This window comes from Tasmannia lanceolata, unplaced genomic scaffold (genome assembly GCF_043159265.1).
Source record: "Tasmannia lanceolata isolate RefF3 unplaced genomic scaffold, GAP_Taslan_0.1 ptg000003l, whole genome shotgun sequence".
Taxonomy (NCBI): Eukaryota; Viridiplantae; Streptophyta; class Magnoliopsida; order Canellales; family Winteraceae; genus Tasmannia; species Tasmannia lanceolata.
In genome coordinates, this window is record NW_027518680.1 from 20,423,548 (window position 1) to 20,443,646 (window position 20,099).

The window sequence follows — 20,099 nt, forward strand, 5'->3', positions numbered from 1 at the left end:
TTACAGTGTTCGACTTTGCGGAGATTTTCGCCAAGTTCAGTGAAGGAGTCTTAAATCTTTAGGCATTTGGTAAACTCATCCTTTTAGGTGGAGAACAATGTATGAGGGTGACTCATTTGATTGTACCCTGATGATGATACCAATGATTTTCTTTTAATGGTTTGGCAGGTACACCAGGTGATTGGAGTCACATTATCAAGCAGATTGGAATGTTTACATTCACTGGATTGAACACAGAGCAAGTTGCCTTCATGACTAAAGAATACCACATTTACATGACATCCGATGGGTAACAACTTTGCTTCTCTGATTTTATTTCTGATGCTTTTGATGCGTCGTTTTTTAACCGGAATAGGATTATTTGTTCTTGTTTAAAATACCAGACAGTAAGATAATGCTTTTTATGCTGTCATTATTTCTGAATTATACCTCGCACTAACCTTGCACGAACATACATGGGACCAGCTTGAGTTGTATGAACCATTCATGTGGTGGGTTACACCTTGGATTTCTAAATTAAAAAATAAACCATTATAACCTTATCTTCAATGGTTTCTTGGGACATTGAATCTTGATCGTTGCATGATTTATACTGGAAGCCATGTTTCACGTATTCTGCTGAAAGGGCAAAGTACCTGTCTGAGACATTTGTCCGATTCCGATTTTTCAGGATTTGCATTGGCACTTCTAGACCTAGTTTTTCTATTTTTCTTCAATAATATACCCCAACTTTACTATTACTGTATGTTTTGAGTTTCAGCCTTGCAAAATAGGGGGTGAAGGGGCGCCCCCATTCGTTGAAAATCACCAAGGTGCATTAGATGGGATGAAGAGTCGAAGAATATTAAATGCGCCTTGGTGATTTTCAATCAATGGGGGCGCCCTTTCATCCCTTTTTTGGAAGGGCGCTGTTCAGTTTAGAACCCCTCATCTTAATAGTAAGACTTTTTATATTAAATAAGACATTATATTTACTTAATCTACTAAAATTTTTAATATACTATTTATTATAACTATATTATTATTTAAAAAAAATAATTTAAGAATTGGATAAAATATTTTTGCAAATCCCCAAGTCTTTCTTTTTTAGGCCGACACTATAGGATTCTGACCCTCATACTTGTACTGATGCAACGTAGACTATCAGCATGCATTATATTCAACTTGCTATTTTGTTCACTGATCTTCAAAACTAAATGTTGCTCTTTTGCAGGAGGATTAGCATGGCCGGTCTGAGTTCGAGGACAGTCCCTCACCTCACCGATGCCATTCACGCAGCAGTCACGCGTGTGGCCTGAGTAGACCTCAGTTTTTCCTTCTTATCAAGACTATTTTGATGGTTTTACGATTTAAGATGCAGCCTCATGTTCTTCAATTTCTGTGTCCTCTTTTGTTTATCCATAATAATCATCCAACGTCGAGATACTGAGATTTGATCGGGGATTGAAAACCTAAGAAACGCAGGCAGAAAATTGAGAATTTTCTAAAGTTACATATGAAAATTTGTATGAATGTGATATGATAGGCCATGTTATATCTGAACCGAATTCAAGAATGCATGAAGGATTTTGAGAAGAAAAAATAAAATGTAGTTTCTAATGTTATTCCGTCCCTGCCTGATCCTGAGAAAATGAATGAAATTGTGGCAAATATTCATTTCATTGGCTAGTGATTGTTTAAGGACAGGGGCCCTTGAAGCTTGAATTTGCATTCTGACTTTCTTTCTTGTTCATTTGTTATGTGGTTGTACATAGAAACATACTATGGGTAGAAGCTTGCAATTTGCATCCTTTCTTTCTCTCTTTTCGACCAATTACTCCACAAGAATACCAGACGGAGCTTGTTTTTGAACACCATTAGCCACCTATGCTTTTCATCTTTAAATAGGATATACAGTTCTGTTTTATAGACAAATTTAATTGTCTTTTGATTCTTTTACATCTAAAATTACATTCACCCGTGCATCGCAACCCGAGAAACCTGAACCCAACCCAGGCTATTTTCGGGTCGGGTCGGGTAAAACCCGGCTTGAGTTGCAGCCCTACCCATTTGCCAGTGTACTTTGTAATCTGGATTTTTTTGACATAAAGTACATCATCTCCCCTTTTGCCATTGATACACTGACGTTGGGTGTCCTTGGTGATCAAAAGGGGCGTAAATATCACTTCCCTTCTGAAAAAGTCCGAAAAGGAAAAATATTTCTTATTGGGGCCTTCAATTTATGATAGTTTCCATTAAATTAACTTTAATCATATCATTTCCCTCAAAATTGTTGAAAGAAAAAAAAATTCTTAAGAAAAATATTTTTGTCAAAATTGTTTTTCTTGCAACCGAAACAATGCCTTAATTTTATTTTATTTTGGGCCATTATAATTGCACTTTGGCGAGATTTTCGAATGGAGGTGCCTATGTAGCTGATTTTTAAAGTGCGCCCATCAGTTTAGCATTCCTCCTTAAAAGATGGGTGGTATAAGCAGTGCAGGAATTTGCTCTAGGGGCAGAGAATTTGGAATCAGAACTCAGCCAAGGTAAAAGAGAGTCTAACAATGATTAATTTGAGGGAGTTTTGAAATAAAGGCTACAATACACTTGCATCAAGACAGAAAACAAACTTTCTTCACATATGTGATCTATATATTATGGAAACCTTGATAAATCGGAGGGCTCGAGTCATCCTAAGGAACTGATTTTTGGGCCACAGCCTATTTAGATCATGGCCCATCAAATGGACGGTTTGGATCATCTAATGGTGTCAGCCTTACGGTACTTTTTGAAAAATACGAGACTATAAAATCTCGATATTCAGAGGAATAGAAATAGCACGGAAAAAAACCAAAATCTTTTGAAAACATAGAAGGCCTAAAAAATAGCACCTTATGCTATATTTGGAAACCAACGTTTATTTCTAAATTGAGTTAGGTAGGTGTATTAGGTAACTAGATTAAATGGAGATTATCTCTTTCCTTTTTTATCTTAAACTCTTTCCATTTTCATCTATTTGTTTATTTTTTGTATTACTCTATAGTTTAAACCATCGCAGAAGCTCTAGATTCTTTGGAGGGTTCTTCCTATCTTTGATTCTTGATTTTTCGCATTAGGTCTTCTGATTCTTGGCAACAGCACAAAGGTAACCCCTCTATACAATAACTTGTTTGATTTCTTTTGGAAACAGAAATTTCTTTTCATCTGATATATTTTATGTTATATTTGAGCAGTTTTGCTTCAATTGGTTGATTCTAGACAAGAGGATGGAGAAGCAAGAAATCAGCACTACTGTTCTGATTGTTACTAGTAAAAATTCTAGTTTTGGTGATAATCTGTTGATGAAGATTTTCTCTATATTACCTGTAAAATCTTTCTTTAGATTCAAGAGGCCTCTTCGGGTGATTCGAGACAAGATTATGGAGAAGCAAGAAAACAGCAGTAATGAGTTGATTGGTTTCGGTGATGATCTGTTGATGGAGATTTTCTCTCGATTACCTGTGGAATCTATTGTTAGATTCAAGTGTACATCAAAAGAATGGCATAATTTAATATCCAATGATTCCTTTCAGAAAAGTCTAACAATGACTATGTCTGGCTTGTTTTACAAAACCCTTGAATTCTATCCCAAGACAGTAGATGAGCCGAAAGAATCTATATTTGCTCAGATATCTGATGGAAATAGTATTTCAGAAATTAGTCTTAGTTTCTTGCCATTCTATCATAATTTCATTATCATAAATTGCTGTAATGGGTTGATTCTTGGCCGCCTCTGTGATAAGGGTGGAGGCAGATATCATGTATGTAATCCTCTTACAAAGGAATGGGTTGCTTTGCCTGAGCTCTATAAACTAACTTATACTATGCGTGAGAAGAATAAAAGAGTTTTTATTGATATTAATGCTAAGCTGGCTTACGATCCTGCTATCTCCCCTCACTACAAAGTCATCTTCTTATGGCCCTACAGAGACGACAATTATATATCACTAGATATCTTCTTCTCTGATTCCGGCAAGTGGGTTAAATCCAAGATGTTCTGTGACATATATAATGTATTTCCCATGGATTCAAAACATGATGTTTTCTTAGATGGAACTTTGTATATGGTAGCTAAGAATTCGAAACGTTATTGCATGGTCGGTATGGATCTGAAAGAAGAGACTTGTCGAAGGATCGAGTTTCCCATGGGTGAAGACAACTATGGTTTGTTAGGGACGTGTAGAGGATGTCTCCATTATGCCAAGTGCGATAATTCTCGGCTTAGAATATGGATGCTCAAAGATCGTTACAGTAGTGAATGGGTTTTGAAGCATGAGACTAGTATGAAAAGTTTAGTAGAGAAACTTTCTAAACCCTTTTGTTATCACTCATATCATCATCCATCATTCTATCCCATTGGTTTTCATCCAGATATCGAGATTTTTCTTCTAGCTTCATGCCGGGAGTTGTATTCATATAATTTTGTTAGCAGAAGGTTGGAGGAGATTTGTAGTGCAGGCTGTGATAAAGATTCTAAAAATTGTCAAAGTTTCACTGTCTTTCCTTTCACTCCATGCTTAAAATCCTTGAAGAAAGCCACTAGCTGATCCAATGTGCAGTTAGATTGGCTATTTTTCTTACTATGGTCTCTGTTTCTATACATGATTTGGATGTTTTGGTCTTCTATTTAGTGATTTTATGGATTCATATTTCTTTTTTATATATTGAATCAACGCGTCTTCGATTGTCCTTGTAGCCCTTTCATTTCTTATCTTAAACCCTTTCCATGTTTATCTTTATCTTTAAATTCTCATTCCGGCGTGCTCTATATAGGCACTGTAAAAAAACACAAAGAGGAGACAATTCTGGAGCATGCGTTCGAAATCATCACTTCCCCATAGCTTGTGCAGTTTAATAAATAAACTACAGGCAAGGAAACAAAAGAAAAAAAAACGGTTCTATATCTGCACCCAATTCTCCATGGGATCCAATGTAAAAGCATAAAATGGATTGGAATATCAAGCAAATAAAACACAATGAATTCTTCGTCAAAACCACGTATCAAAGCAGATGATTGTCCAGCAAGTACTAAATAAAAGGCAATGAACAAAGTCTAATAAGATGTGAGGTACATGATACAAAGATCACAGCTCAAATAAGAAACATATCACAAAATGGAAGAGTGTTATCTAAACTTGGAGCAGACTCTACATGTGAAAGAGTTATTTTTGCCTCCAAAGCCTCCTCTTCAAAACACTCTCACTCCTCAAGTAAGTATATTTGTACATGTTGCTTTGAATCATAAACTTGATATTCTGCAACTCTTGTACAGAGAATTTGTACCCACATTAAAACTTTGCCTATTCAACAACAGAGGAAGAAGAACACAATAAATTATTACAAATAGAATTATATGAAAAGAACATAAAATTGCCATGACAAGTATGAAAGAAGAAAAATTCTCCAAATTAATTGCTTTCAAGATAAATAAATGAAACATCAGGCACTAAAGTAGATATATTTTGCTAAGAAGAAGAAAAAACCCAATATAGTCTAGAAATCGTAAATGCATGGGGCAGTAAGCAGCGAATTTGTGCATAAGATTCAAAAGTAGTGAAAACCTGGATATACTTTAGAATTATGAATCAAAATAAATAGAAAAAAAGAAGCTTTGAAGTAGTTTTTGTCATTCCAGAATCCCATTTAGACATTAGCTATTATTTCTCCACTAAAAGTAAGCTACAGACTTTTCTCTTAGATTTTGACCTAACAAACGTCAGTAAAACAGATTACATATTATTTCTGTTCTGTTTCATTAACATTTTTGTCTAAACGTTTGTGGTATTGCAAAACTAAATCCATTAAATGTGTTAGTAAGTGGATTTGTTTTGTAGTCTCGATAAAGTAGTAGGATGCAATGACCAAATTCTCCTAAAATATCATGAAATAACATGATACTGTTCTGTTGCCACTTCTCGTGACATGGCACACCCCATTGTTTCCAGTTGGATTATGATATGAAGGTCCCAATTGTTGATTAATTTATTGATAAAGAAGTTGTAATTATGAGATTCTTAGAAGGCATGATGCAGTCCATTGTCTCCAATATGTTTCATGCATTTTAACTGGATGTTAGCATATTTGAAATGTGGAAAAGCAGGGGTCTTCACCTATAGGCAGATTAGATAATGTAAGTTTTACTATTTTATGTCATGGAAGTATGCCACTAAGAAGAAAAAGAAGAAGAAGAATGCCTTGTTAGTGTATCTAGTTCTCCTTGCCAAGAGCCTTTAACATTTTATCGACTGTTTTGATTTTCTGCTGTGATTTATTTGCTTCTTTTGCATGTCTGTCAAAGCTTTTGAATGAAATGCTACCAAAACTTGAACTTGTGGTTTGGCTTTACAAATTTGAGAAAGTTGGTGTGAGGAAAAGTAACATTCACAGTGTGAGCAAGTTGGTGTGACTCTACGATATCCTCTTTCCATCTAACACTGAATGAATTGATCAGCAAAGCATTAACCGTCAGTCCCCATCTCCAGAATCATGTTTGAAGGATGGAATCCACCAATAAGGAGGAATGAAAACTTTAAAAATTGATATAATGACAACTCAAGAATACAAATTTGAGAGGAAACAATGGGTGGGAATCAAGATCCTTATAACCAAGTGAGAATAGAGTACACTAACACTACAATGTTTTAAAGGTAATTCTGATATTCAGTACTTGCCCTCTATAATTCCTGAGATTAATTTCAACACCAGACTCGAGCAAGAGATAGACTATCTGAACTTAAACAACAGATTAACCATTAACCAACAAAATAGCATTAAGAAAGATAAGAAGAAACATAAATTCAACAATCAGTCGAGTTAGGAGACCACACAAAGATTTAGAGTGGTTTGGTCACAAACGGACCTACTCCACTACCCAAGTACTTGGTCTTGCCTTGGGATTTTCCTTCACTAAAATGAGATTTCATATGCCGAATCCCCAAGCCTTATAATGTACAGAGCCTCCAAGGGAACATACCCTCTTATCAACCGCCTCCAAGAAGATCAACCCTCTTTGTTCGCCGCCTCCAAGGGAATCCTTTCTCTTCGCGAACCGGATTCACTTTTGTTGTTGGGCTGAATCGTAGACCCCGATTACAATGAAAAGGAAGAAGATGAAGCTCACTCAATGGCTCTTGATAGGCTAATAATACAAACAATGAAAAGCTCACAATCTCTCCAAAAGATTACACTAATAAATCCCTATGGAGATCCTCTTGTTGAATGTAAAATGTACAAATCAAAGCATAGAAGATGATTTTTGAACAACCTTAAATTTGAAAGTGTAAGCTCAAAAAGATTTGAAATGGTCTTGCAAAAAAGTTGTTTAGTTGGTCAAGAATGGGGTATATAGCCCAAGTAGTAATATGACCGTTGTGGGAGCCCGTTTTTTCCCTCATTGCGCAGGACGGCAAGGGATCACCACATCGGGTTTTCAGGGGGGTGTTATTTGATCTGCGCTACTTGCGGACTTAGGACCGTAGTCCTAACTTCACAAGCTAGACAAACTCAGAGTCGCCACCTAGGTTAGGGCCTAGGACTCGTACCTATTCTTTCAAGGAAGTGAGCATTGTGGCTCGAATTTCGTTGAAAGAACAGTAACTAAAGGGGTTCTTTTGTTCTGGGCCTTTGAACCTTATATTTTGCTTTGTTTTAAGGCGTGGTTTTTACAGATATCTGGGTAAGGGTTGTGGTTACAATTGGGGAAGGTGTTAGGCACCCCTCTTGCCCGGATTAATCCGGTTTCTTAATTTAGATTGGCATTTTTTCGAAGGATTTGAAACAAGATAGTTGATCTTTTTTTATCCCTTGTTAGGTTATGCTTAATTCTGAATGTAAATGAAGTGAATTTAAAAAAAAACGGTTCGGTTCGATCCTGTTTGAGACCATATGTTACAAACTCCAAAGGAATGTTGCAACTGATCCCAAGTAGGCCCCCTCCCCGTAAATCAAAAGGAAAAGACTGTACAGAAAGTAAAAAAGAAAGGCAAAGGGGTTTATATAATAAGTTCTGAGGGCAATGTGAGCCGGAGAACTTATTTCACCACCACGTACTTTACTTTGTAAAGAAAAGTACAAAAAGAAATAAATTGCAGAAAGTAAAATAGAGGCAAAGGGGTTTATGTAATAAGTTCTAAGGGCAATGTGAGCCGGAGAACTTATTTCACCACCTCGTGCCTTCTTTATAAAGGAAATTACATTTTTTAGGGCTTTATCTTACCACTCGAAAATTGGGACAGCGTAACCACGCTTGTTTGAAAGGGGAGGCTTGGAAATTGCCGAGATTTCGGTAGAACAACGGCGATATTAAGAAAATAGGGCATTGGGTTCTCCGAAATCCGGCGGGGCAACGACGCTGCATTGACTAGGGAGTCTCCGAAGTTGCGGAGATATCGGCGGCGTAACGGCGATGTATAGCTGAAAAGCCTTCGAGTTTGTCGAGATTTCGGTGGAAAAATGACGGAGCTATTGAAAAGCAACTCGTAGTTTTGCAAAATTCGGCAGAACAACGGCGTAAAATGAAAAAGATGCTCCAAACCTTCAAAATTTCGGGGGAATGCCGACGCCCGGTTCAAGCTACCTAGTGTTTCTCTATTTTCTCTCTTCTAAAACAAGCTAACTAGGGTCTTTTTCTGGATTTCTGCAGGGGTTCAGGTAGAATATATACACCGAAGAGGTGTATATACACCAAAAAGAGGGGGGAGAGAGAGAAGAGGGTGTGAGAGAGAAGAGAAGGTGTAAAAAACCTTTACCCCCCACCTATTTATAGGGGGGGTAAAAAATATCAGGTTGACCTCCAAATTCGCCCCAGGCGAATTCCAAATTCGCCTGGGGTGAATTTGGGATGACATCACCTAGATAAAGCTAGGTGATGTCGTCCCCGGTTCGCGTGATACTTCGTCTCTTCCATGTCTCTAATGGTTTTCGTCTTTTATCGGATAGTTTCGATCGTCCGTAACTTTTCGATTGAACTCCGATTCGTACGCGGTCAGATCCGTTGGATTCCTTGTTCCAGGAGCTTTCCAATGGATCTAATATTGTACGTGTTCAGGAGACGAAGTGTTCTTTGGCTGTAATCAGAAGCTTCTGAACTAAAGTTAACTTACCGACTGGGGATGTTGTGTGCAACGGGCTTACCGGTTTATGCCGTAAAAGGCAACTGCTGTATAAAATAGGCTTTTGGTTTGCCGAAAAGGCAGGTACTATGTGAAAACAGGCTTTCCGGTTGTTTAAAATGGCTTCCGGAAATCATTTGTTACCCTAAAGAGAGACTGAGAGAAACACAACTGGTGCTTTGGGACTCATCATAAGGTTCTTCCTCGCGACACCTATCATTAATACTGCCTTGACAAAAATGGGTGTCTACAACCGTTTGGGGGCAAAATCATAAAAAACTGGGTAAAAATCAAATAGTCGTTCAAGCCCCAACAAATACTTTTTCTCGCAGGCGTGGTCGACTGAGGTGTTGTGGCCATCCGAGGTGTCGCGTTGCCCACCCTTTGGGTGCTTACCTTTTTATTTTGAAATATCAAACATCTTACCTTTTTTATTTTGAAATATCAAACCGTCACGATCGACAAGGGTGTCGTCGCCCGCCTTAACCTTTCTGGACATTTTAATTTTGGTCCAGAGCCTCTCCGTTGTCCCCTACCCTCTTACGGTCGACCGGGTTGACCATGTTAGATAGCCTCTAGATTTCCAGAAGCTCATCGCGGTCGACCGGGGTACCTCAGTCGATAGACCCACTATTGTTGTGTAGGTGCTGGAGTTCCAGCACACTTCTTGCGGTCAACCAAGGTGCCATGGTCAACCGGCCCTATTTTAAAAACTTGGTTTTACATATTTAAAATTTAGGGCTTAGGGCCATGGTCTTTGGGCTTTTGTCCAAGATTTTCAAACACATTTTGGGGTATGTGGGTAGGGATGCAACTCGGGTTGGGTGGGTCGGGTTTTAAGAAACCCTACCCCACCCGAGAATTATCTCGGGTCGGATCAGATATAATTTTTTACGGTAAAACCCGAGATTCATAATCCCAACGCTACCCAAATTAGTTTCTCGGGTCGGGTCAGGTCGGGTTTTCATTTTTTAGCGTAAGATAGTGACTAGTTTTAAAGATTCAACTCAGCTCAACTCAACAAAGCCTTTGTCCCAAACTAGTTGGGGTTGGCTACTAATTTTAAAGATTGTGGAGAAAAAACAAATCTTTACACCAAAAATCTCTAAATCTATACCATCAAGTGTATATACTTAAGGACACTAACAGACATGGTCACCTCAAGGAAAACAATTGTATCAATATATTGGAAAATAATTTTCTATGTTATTCAAGAGATATTTAAGAAAGTCATAGCACACCCATATGAGTCGGGTCAGGTTTCAGGTTTCGAGTTTTTTTTCTTTAAACCCGGCCCTACCCAAGATTGAGTCTGGTTTTCCAATTTAAAACCCAACCCTACCCAAGACCCATGATTTCCAAACCCGACCCATGTCATTTTCGGGTCGGGTCGATGCGGGTCAGGTAAAACCGGACCCAAGTTGCAGCCCTATGTGTGGGTGGTTTTCAAAGATGTCAAGTTTGTTTTGAAAACCATTTGAAAACCCTTGGAAAGTGCAAATGACAAGAGGACTCCAATAAAATCTATAAAACGTAGAACCTCTTGGATTGTCTTAGCTCCTTAGCACTTTCTTGGACATCTTCAACTTGTGAGTGAACTCTTCAACTTGCTTTAGGCCTTGTGACTTTCTCCATTCTTTGAACAACTTCAATGGTGCATGAGAAGGTCACCAAAGCAAGTTCATCTCCAAGCTTCTCTTGGCACTTTGCAAGGCATGCTTGTGAGATCTTTGACTTGAGCTCTTGACTCGAACATCTTCCAAGGATGATGTCTCCAATACATGTACAAGCTCGTTTGGTTCATTGTGCATGTTGATCCGCAAGCCATGTGTTGAGTTGTATTGTGTAAGATGTGCTAACTTTGGTTTGACATTTGACTTTCCTGTCTAAGGCACAATACTACAAAGCAATATATTAGTCCATAACGACTAATCAATTTGGGTTTGCTAGCATCAAACCAACAAGGTAAAGGTGATTAGTTGAACCGATGGGGAACTTTGGGCTAATAAAAAATTATTTTTTAAATGCTAGTACTAGTAGCTTAGTAATTAGCACCCTTAATTTTTGCCCCCTCTGTCTGCAAGTGATGCCCCTCTTTCTCTCTTTTATGTGCCATGAATCAATGCCCCCTGCATATGTCGGTAATTAATCAACCACAATTTTTCTTTCTTTCTTTCCTTTTATGCAAATAATGGGACATGCCCATAAAAATGTTGACTCCACATCATCATCATACCTTTTTTTAAGGCCCTAGGTCTCGAGAAGGAAAAACTAGAATGACCATTAGAGATTATTACGGTCGTCGCCGAGGCTTTTCTCTGGGAGATTTTGGATTAGGTGATACCATGGGTGCTAGTATCAGGAGTCATTGTTTTAGGCTTGGCAACTTAAAGGAGTTTTATTTAGATATTGTTGAGTATGCATATTCAGCTCAAGAGGCTTTCCATTCGATAGGTCTGTTCAGGATCTGCTGCAGAAGATCCCTGATTCTTTTAGGGCGAGGAAGAAGCGATGGCGGATCCCATTGGTCCTCCCCTAGGTCTTACTCTAGAACCCCTGGGAGTTTTGAGGAGGGAGATGCTTTCTCTAGAAGGCCTGGTCCTAGATTTAGCAAAAATCTGGGAAGAAGATCAGAAGGATTCATAAGGCATTTCTCCCCCACCAAGGTTAGTGACTCGAAGTACTTGGAATGTGGATACAATAACTTAAAGACGAGAAGTCATTGCAGGAAATACTCATTGGCAAAAAGGGAAATAGTTTTTGGTAGGGGTGGGCCTCTCAGAGCAGACAAGGATGATCCTATTTGGGAACTTGAATTAAAAGTATTCTGAAGATTGAAGTATTGTTAGAACTTGTGGTGGAGCGCAAGTTGGCCCTCAAAAGCTGTTTGATGGGAAGTATGAAAAATAGTTCATGGCTCCTGGAAGAGGTCTAGGCTTGGGCTAAAAGAATTTGGAGCCTTCCTTAGTTAAAAAACCCTTTATTTTGAGCCCTACAACGATCCTCTTCATCTTTGAACGAGGAACTGCACGCATCCTCAATTCTGCGGCGTGGAGGGGATGCTCTGGATGTTAGAGTTGGTGCCCTGAAACCCAGTATATTTCGCATGTTAATCAATAAAAGTTTCTTTCTCATGACATTTATGGGTACTAAAAGTTAAATATGTGTGATATGTTACTTGTTATTGACACGTATTTGTCCTTAAGTAGCAAAGTAGGAAACCCATGCTCATGGATTCACAGATCCTAGGGAGCAAGGAGATATGGGATTTCGGTTCTTTGCAGACCCTAGTAGTTTCTAGTTGGGGTTGAGGTTGGACACCTCGTCCTTTACACAACTAACATCTATCTGGCCTACATGCACGAGATGTGGAGTGGCTTATCTCAATCACTTGGGTAGTGGACCTTAAGCAAGATAGAATGGGTACGACAATGAGATTGCGTACTGAACAGGATTACATTAGAATAACTTGTGGACAGGAGAATGTTGAGTTATTCTACCAGACATGACCCTTTACATGTCCTTTGACCTAAGGGGTCATATAGGTCTGTTGGCGAGTCTCTCATTTTTGGTTCATTTAACCATGATTCTCTTGTAGTCACCAGAGGGTAGTACTAGAGTGTAGGATAAATCTTCGAGGTCAATAGTGATACCCGATCTCTGCTTATTTAATAGGATAACATCTACGGTTTTGGTCAGAGCAGTAGGCCTAGAAAATACTTGGCTAGGTGGATTTGATAAAGTGTTTACCAAAAGGATTTTACAAAATAAGTTTTGAAATGGTTTTAGGAAATGCATTTGCAGGCCGACACTACCTGATTGAAAGGTATACCATGAGTGAGCCTAGGGGGTTATTAATGTCCACTCCCCGTAGGACTTAACACGGTAGATGTGGACTTAGAAAAATGACTTGCACATTTGATGTGATTAGGGGTATGATGATTTGACGGTTATCTTCAGGATTACGTCTCGATGGAGGCCACTAACTCAATGCGACTGTAGCATTAGCTACAGAGCAATGATCGCAGTGGGGCCCACTTGTGGGTTCTGCAGGATCTACCGTTAAATCCCTGCTATGATCCCACTCACTACTCGATTGACTTATTATAATTTATTGGATAGAGGTCCTGCATTTTTTTAGTTGCTTACATGAACTAGTTTCGTGGCATTTGATGCATTGAAATGATATACACAATATATATAGTGTATATGCACTATGGGATACATTGGGAATACCAAAATGGTTAAGTATTAACCATAAGCGTATTTTGAAAATATCATAAATTATATTGGATCTTTAATCCTATTGGATAGGATTGGATTGCATTAATTTAATTGGGAATTAAATAAAGAATGCAATGGGAATTTGAATTGGATAAGTGGACCCACATGGGACAAATTTTGGTGGGACCCATGTCCACACGCCACATGTGGTGTGCCATTATCAATTTGGAATTCAAATAATATTTGGAATATTATTGCTAGATTTGTTTTTACAAATTAAACCAACACATGTGATGAAATTGGAAAGAGAGAGAGGAGGAAACAATTGAACAAACAAAATTGGAAACAAGGAAACCACACAAGGCAACCTAAGGTTGCTTGGGCAGCAAGCAAACCTCCATTGGGCTCCCCATATGGGTTTCCTAAGCAGGGTTGGCTAGCTTTCCCAATTGGAGCTTCCAATTGTGACTAGTTTCCTTAGTTTTTGGGATTTCTCTAGAAACTTTGGATTGTGCATATGAAAATTGAAAACTCTATAAATACAAGACATATTGCTGGAGTTTTCTACAGCTCTTCCATAATTCCATGTGTTGGAAATTGGTAGAGACACCCAAAAGTCTTTCTCTTCTTCTTCTTCTTCTCTCTTAATTCCATCCACTAGTTTTGGTTTTTAAAGGTTGAAGACAATCATCCAACCAAGCTCCATTGATCTAAACACATATTCTCATATTATAATCTGATTTAGATCATATTATAAAGTGAACAAGGAGTTGTACACAAGTTCCTTTGCGCAACAAAAGGAATCCATTGATTCAACTTGCGGTTTCGCATCAATTGGATCGTCGGCGAATTTTCAAGGAGTAGATCAAGCGGACGAGTTCTTCTCTACAGCAACTAAAGGTATTTATATTTTTGTTTATTAAATCACCATAAAATCAATTAGTCCTTAGGAATCCTGGGTTAGAGCAAAAAATTTGTTCTACACGATTTATTCTTCCGCTACGTGTACCAATTTTGCTCGAGGTTTTTCAACCTTTCTAACACTGGATGGTTATCTCCTCTCAATCCAGTCTTGGTTCCCTGAGTTTAACAATAGTGCACGATTTATTTGGATCCGATTTCATGATATCCCTCTTCATGCATGGCCATCCTCCATAGTGGTGGCCCTGGGGGATTATTTTGGGCAGGTTCTCGAGGTACAACTTTTTGGGCACCACGACCATTGTATGGTTTTTGCTTCTACTAAAGTTTTAACTACTATGTGGAAATGTCTGGTGCCTTTTATAAGCCTTAGGGTGGAGTCCAGCTCCTTCTTAGTGGGAGTTAAAGTTGTAGCTGAAGATGCACTCATTAATGGGAACTGGTAAATCTCTAGAGAGTTCAAATCTAAGGTAAAGCCAATTTCTCCTGAGGATTTCGGCTATCAGTCCTCTGGTGAGTTAAGGTCGAGGGAAAATTTTATCCTCAATCATGATGGAAAGAAAAAATCTAGACAAGAGTAATCCAAGGGGCAGAGAGCCATTGCCTAAGCCCTCTCTAGAATTTGAATTGCTATAGAAAAAGAAAGTTAGATGGTCAATAACTAGGAAGTCACCATCACGAGAAAGGTAAGGACGGTGTGGGGAGGAAAATGACAAGAGTTCATTTAAGACGAGAACACGTGGCCTTCGGAGGAAGGTCAATCGAAATCGTGAGACAGAAGGAATAGACCCGCAGTCGGTAGAAGCAGTGGATCCGAAGCAATAAAAAAATAGTGATAATGATGGTTACAATAGGAAGGCGGGGAATTCAAAAATAGACTTAATTGATAGAGATAAATCTTTATGGAAGCATGTCAAATCAATGGGGAAATTGAAGAGTCTTCATGTTGGAAACGTCAGGCCCATTCATAGGGGATAGAAATCTAATAACCATTTACTGGCCACAAGAGGCGGTCTTTCTTTTTTTTAAAGGAAGCTTTAGGGTCATTTTGTTAGGGAGGAGAATAAAAAAAGAACTCTCGTCTCAGAAATACAGAGAATGTTTGAAAATTATGATAAACCTAGTGACTCCACTTCGTCTGGGGAGGAAGATGGTAGAGACAGGATTAGGAAAGGGGAAAAGAGTCTCACTGGATGGAGGAGAAGATGCGAGGCCAAAGCAGATCTTGGTCAATGGCCATCTGGAAGAAGGAGTGGAAACAATTCAAGAAAAATACAATTCAAGAAAAATGCAAGGGCGAACATTGAGGAATTTTTTAGGCTGACCGGAAAGCATGTTGTGAAAGAATTTGTTGTCCTACTCTACAAGCTCCCTCACTTCAAGGAGGCTTTAGAATTGGAGCGTAGAGAGAGGCGATTGAAATGGGAAGCGCAAATGGCAATCGAGAACTTAGAGGTGGACTTTCTGGCTCTGGTTCCAGATGAAGGTCTAAGGTTTCTAGGGACTCTTTGAATGCGGAAGTTAGTCAGCTGGTTCGTTCGTGCATGGCCCAGGAGGGTGAATCTAAAGGTAAGGAGGTTGAGGTGGACTCCGAGGAGGCTAGTGCCTCAAAAAAGCGGAAGGAGGTTGATTCAGAAATGAGCTGCTGTCACTGGGTGATGTTGTTGGGATTGGTTATGACGAAAATTTAGAAGAGACAAAGAAAATGTTCCTTGGTATGGAGGAAAGGGATCGACAGGAAAAAAAGAAAAAAGAAAAAGTGGCAGGAGAAGGGGCGAGAGTTGAAGACCCTCAAGAAGTAGGTGTCCGCCCTTCCTTTTGTACATAGTTAGGGTTTAGGCTTTTTGCTTTAGGGTTATTTAGGTTTAGGTGGATTTTTTTTTGTCTGGGTGAGGTTGTTGGTGGTGTTCATAGCCCTTTGGGAGGGTGGTTGTTTCAATGGTAGGTTGTCTACTTAAAGGAGTTATTAAAATTTCTTAGGAGAGACCATGGGAGAGAAGTAAACATGTAAGATCCTCGCTTAGCTTGAGATACTTTTTGTCTTTCGCTTTATGAGGCACTATATCATGGTAGTCTTTTGAATGGAATGGTTGTTTAGGTTGGTTCGTCAAATTCTCTACAGGAAGGTAATTTCTAAGGCTGCTAGGGATGTTGTGATTTATCATGTTGGGTGGTTACGGGTTCATTTGTTAGCAGAATCTATTAAGGGTTGGGTTCCGACGGTTTAACTCAGACTAGGGTTCTAATTGGAGAATATGAAAGGAACATCAGAGTGTGCTTGAGGAACCTTCTTCGCTGCTAGGGAAATCTTTTCCTGGATTTAAATTTCTCCACGTTATGAGGTAATAGACTAGTAAGGTGCATGTATGAAACGATGCGACTAGTCTCGAGTCACTTATTAGCTTGCTACTATTGAAGGGAGCCTTTTGGGCATAGTTAACATTGTCTCCTCTATTTGGAAGAAGTTGGGTGATCGTGATACGTGTGGTAAAATGGATTTATCTGGTTGGCTTTTGGGATGGAGCAATACTCAAGATCTGTGTTGTACATTGCAAAGGAGTTATGTGATGATGTTGTTTTGGAATGGCTAGGAGTTTGGACAGTTAGCATCTTTTGACTTCTTTGTTTAGTTTTGATTCTGGGCATTGGAGCATGCACCGAAGCCTTCATACTTGTAATCATGGGGGACTCTTGGTCCCTTTCTCATGCACTTATAAGTATGATTTATAAATATTAATGTCAATTTTCAAAAAAAAAATAAAAAATGGATTTTAAAACCTTTAAATCCCTCAACCATAACCCAAGCCATCTAAGCAGAAATCAGGTCAGATTGAGTCGGGTTGGGTTCGAGTTCATCTAGGGCCAAAACCAAAAAATGGGAAAAAACATAACCCAAAGAAAAACTAAGATAAATTAGAGGACAGAGGTCGCTGAGGTCTCGACCCTAACCCAAACCGAAATTAGATCGGGTTGGCTTTTCTCAACCCTAATCCAATACAACCCGAGGAAATGCCAACCCAACCCAAGCCAAAATCGGGTTGAGCCCATCCCAAGTTGCACCCCTACATTCTCTGCCCACCCCCACCCCCTGACCAAATTCCTGGCTCCGCCTCTGACCACAATATCAAAAGCAGTTACAACAGAAAAACATAAAGAAAGTGAAATAAGACTTATTCATCGATCACACCTTTAGGCCCTGTCCGGATTGCAAGAAAAACATTTCTGATGGAACATTTTTTTCCGGAAATTTTTTTTCTTCCCACAATTTAGAGGGAAATAATATTAATTATTAGGGTTAATTTAGAGGAATATTATCATAAATTGAAGGTGCCTCTAAATAAAAATTGAATAAGGTTGGTTCAAATTACTTTTTCATGGGTAAAAAAAGTTGGCAATTCTACAAATATTTTTCCTTTCCAAACTTTTTGCCTCGCTCACATTCCTTGGCAACTTTCTCCTCCAGTACATATTCACCTTTGAAAATCAGGAGCCTGATATCGGCATGTATATGTAGTGTCTCCGGCGTGTAGAAGTTGCTAAAAATCAGGATAAGGTTGATCCAGTTTTGAGTAGAGTTTTTTGCTTCCAGATTTTTAGCAACTTCTCCTTGCAAGAGAAACTAGGTCCGGATTTTTTGCCGACTTCACAACTTCACCCTCATCTGCACTTGGAGACACCCAATTTATCATGAAAAACAATTCCTGACAGCCAAATGTGCCCTATATGTACTTAGCGACGGAAAAACCTTCGTCTCATTAAAACTCGTCTCTAAAAGTTTTTGCAACGAAAATTTAATGAAATGTGATTGAAAAAATCTGTTGACAATATGTACTAATTAAAATAGAAGTAAATTTAATTAATTTTTAATGAGGGACAACAAACCATCATCATAGTTTATTTTTAAGAAATAAAAAATGAAATAACCGTCACCAATATTCCTTTGTGTGTGTTCTTGCACACACACAGAGACAGACTCACATTCTTCTTCTTCTTCTTCATTTTCCTTTTGCCTATTGACTTCATGCAGGGAGAGGGAATGAGGGGCGGATGCTATTTATTAAAATGAGAAAATTTAGCACCAGAAAAAATAAGGGAAATGATAAATGTGCCCCTTTTCATTACTTGGGACACCCAGGTGCGATCGCAATCAGGTCCCTTCAATCCTTACCATGTAATGTACAGCTGCCTTTACAAATCTGAATGGGGAAACTGTGAAACTGCCAGTTACGCCAAAAGCTTAAGCTGCTGGAGAAGGCGCTATTTAATCTTTTATACTTTAATGCCAATTTTTAAAAATAAAACAGTCACTAAGAACATATTATTTGCATATTAAAATACTTGTGGAACCAATCGTGCAACGCACGATGTAGGAGTGAAAAAAATGGAAAAATAAAGTAGAGAAGACAGGCTACGAAGTCGGTTTTGAAAAATAGTGGTTGACAACAATAGTAGATCCAAAGGTCAACATTACTGTAGGATCATGGCGCTACCAACTATCCCAAAACCAATTGGTGATGGGAAAGGCGCAACCATTATCTTTATTAAGTAGCATCATCGTGGGAACATGGGCCAGGTGAATCACACCCTACTTGGTCTTCAGGCCCTTCGAGCACAGGGGGCATCGCTGGCACCCATATGCCAACAATCCCCTCAGTGAAGAACACGGGGAGTCTCGAACCCACGACCTGCTCTGATACCACTTGTAGGATTGTACGTGATGCTACCAACTATTCCAAAACCAATTGGTGATGGGAAAGGTGCAACCATTATCTTTATTGAGTAGTACCATTGCGGAAACACGGGCGAGGTGAATCACACCCTACTTGATCTCCAGGCCCTTCGAGCACAGGGGGCATCGCTGGCACCCATATGGCAACAATTATGAAATAAATAGAGGAGTTAATCAAATTCTTTAATAAAAACAAAGAAAGAAAGAAAATTAAGACCCCGACCCTAGCTCCTTCCAATTCTTCCTGCGGAAAAAGAATGCAACTTACAACCAACGAAAATGCCAATTTTGTTGCTTATATTGACAACTTCAGCTTGGTTTCAAATCCCACTAATTTCTCCATCCACCTATGATAATAAAAGGGCTCAAAAAGTTTGCAACCTTGACACCCAGAAAGGAAGTTCTTCAATCATATAGTACTCTAGAACTACAATGATCGTGGATGATAAAACCACATAAATAAATAGCATGCAGGAAATTTACATTTGTAAATGAAATTGACAGAGAACCAATTAAGCGACATAACCCACCCATTAAATCAGAAGTCAAAGCAATTTTCAGCATGAAAATTGATTTAAATAAAAATTGGCTGAACTAAATAGGTGAGGAACCAAATAAGAAGTTCGTAGTACCATTTTTAGCTAAAAATATGAGGAAACACTTTTTTTAGATTTTTATTATATTGAGAAAAGGCGAAATCATGTCATAGAACAGAATTTCTACATAACATAAAAATTAGGTTTTAATAAAGCATTCTCTCTAACCATTGATCAAATAGTATGTGCTAATTTTTTTAAGGAATAAAAGACACTAAGAAAAGAGCCTTATTCTTTTGCTGAAATACCTAAGTAAAAAGACACTAAAAGCTGGGTGAGGAATGATGCTGGTTACAGAGATGAAGCTTGGCGATTGAAAATCTAAGGATCTCTATATTTTAGTTCTTTTATTTTGTCTTTTTATCTCTCTCCTTCCCTCTTTCCTTGCTGGATTGACCATCTCCGTCACTTTGTTTTTTCATTGAAATATGGCTACCTTGATAAAAAAAAAAAAACTTAGCAGTCCTCGTTCTTCCTTTTCAATTCCATTCCTACGGG

At 38.7% G+C, this 20,099-nt stretch overlaps 2 protein-coding genes across 2 annotated transcripts in view; both read left to right on the top strand.

Annotated features, from left to right (window-relative positions):
- Window positions 1-1,604, top strand: part of LOC143853724 (aspartate aminotransferase, cytoplasmic) — a 29,455-nt gene extending 27,851 nt beyond the window's left edge. Inside the window, exons 11-12 of the mRNA XM_077363464.1 lie at window positions 169-289; window positions 1,214-1,604. Of these exons, the coding sequence (XP_077219579.1) occupies window positions 169-289; window positions 1,214-1,298 (206 nt within the window). The 3' untranslated portion in view covers window positions 1,299-1,604. The remainder of the gene's footprint in view (window positions 1-168; window positions 290-1,213) is intronic.
- Window positions 1,605-1,740: 136 nt separating this feature from the next.
- Window positions 1,741-4,716, top strand: LOC143853731 (F-box protein At5g07610-like). The gene is made up of 2 exons (XM_077363475.1): window positions 1,741-3,127; window positions 3,216-4,716. Exon 2 carries the CDS (start codon window positions 3,249-3,251, stop codon window positions 4,566-4,568), a length of 1,320 nt encoding a protein of 439 aa, XP_077219590.1. The 5' UTR covers window positions 1,741-3,127; window positions 3,216-3,248; the 3' UTR covers window positions 4,569-4,716.
- The last annotated feature ends 15,383 nt before the right edge of the window (window positions 4,717-20,099 follow it).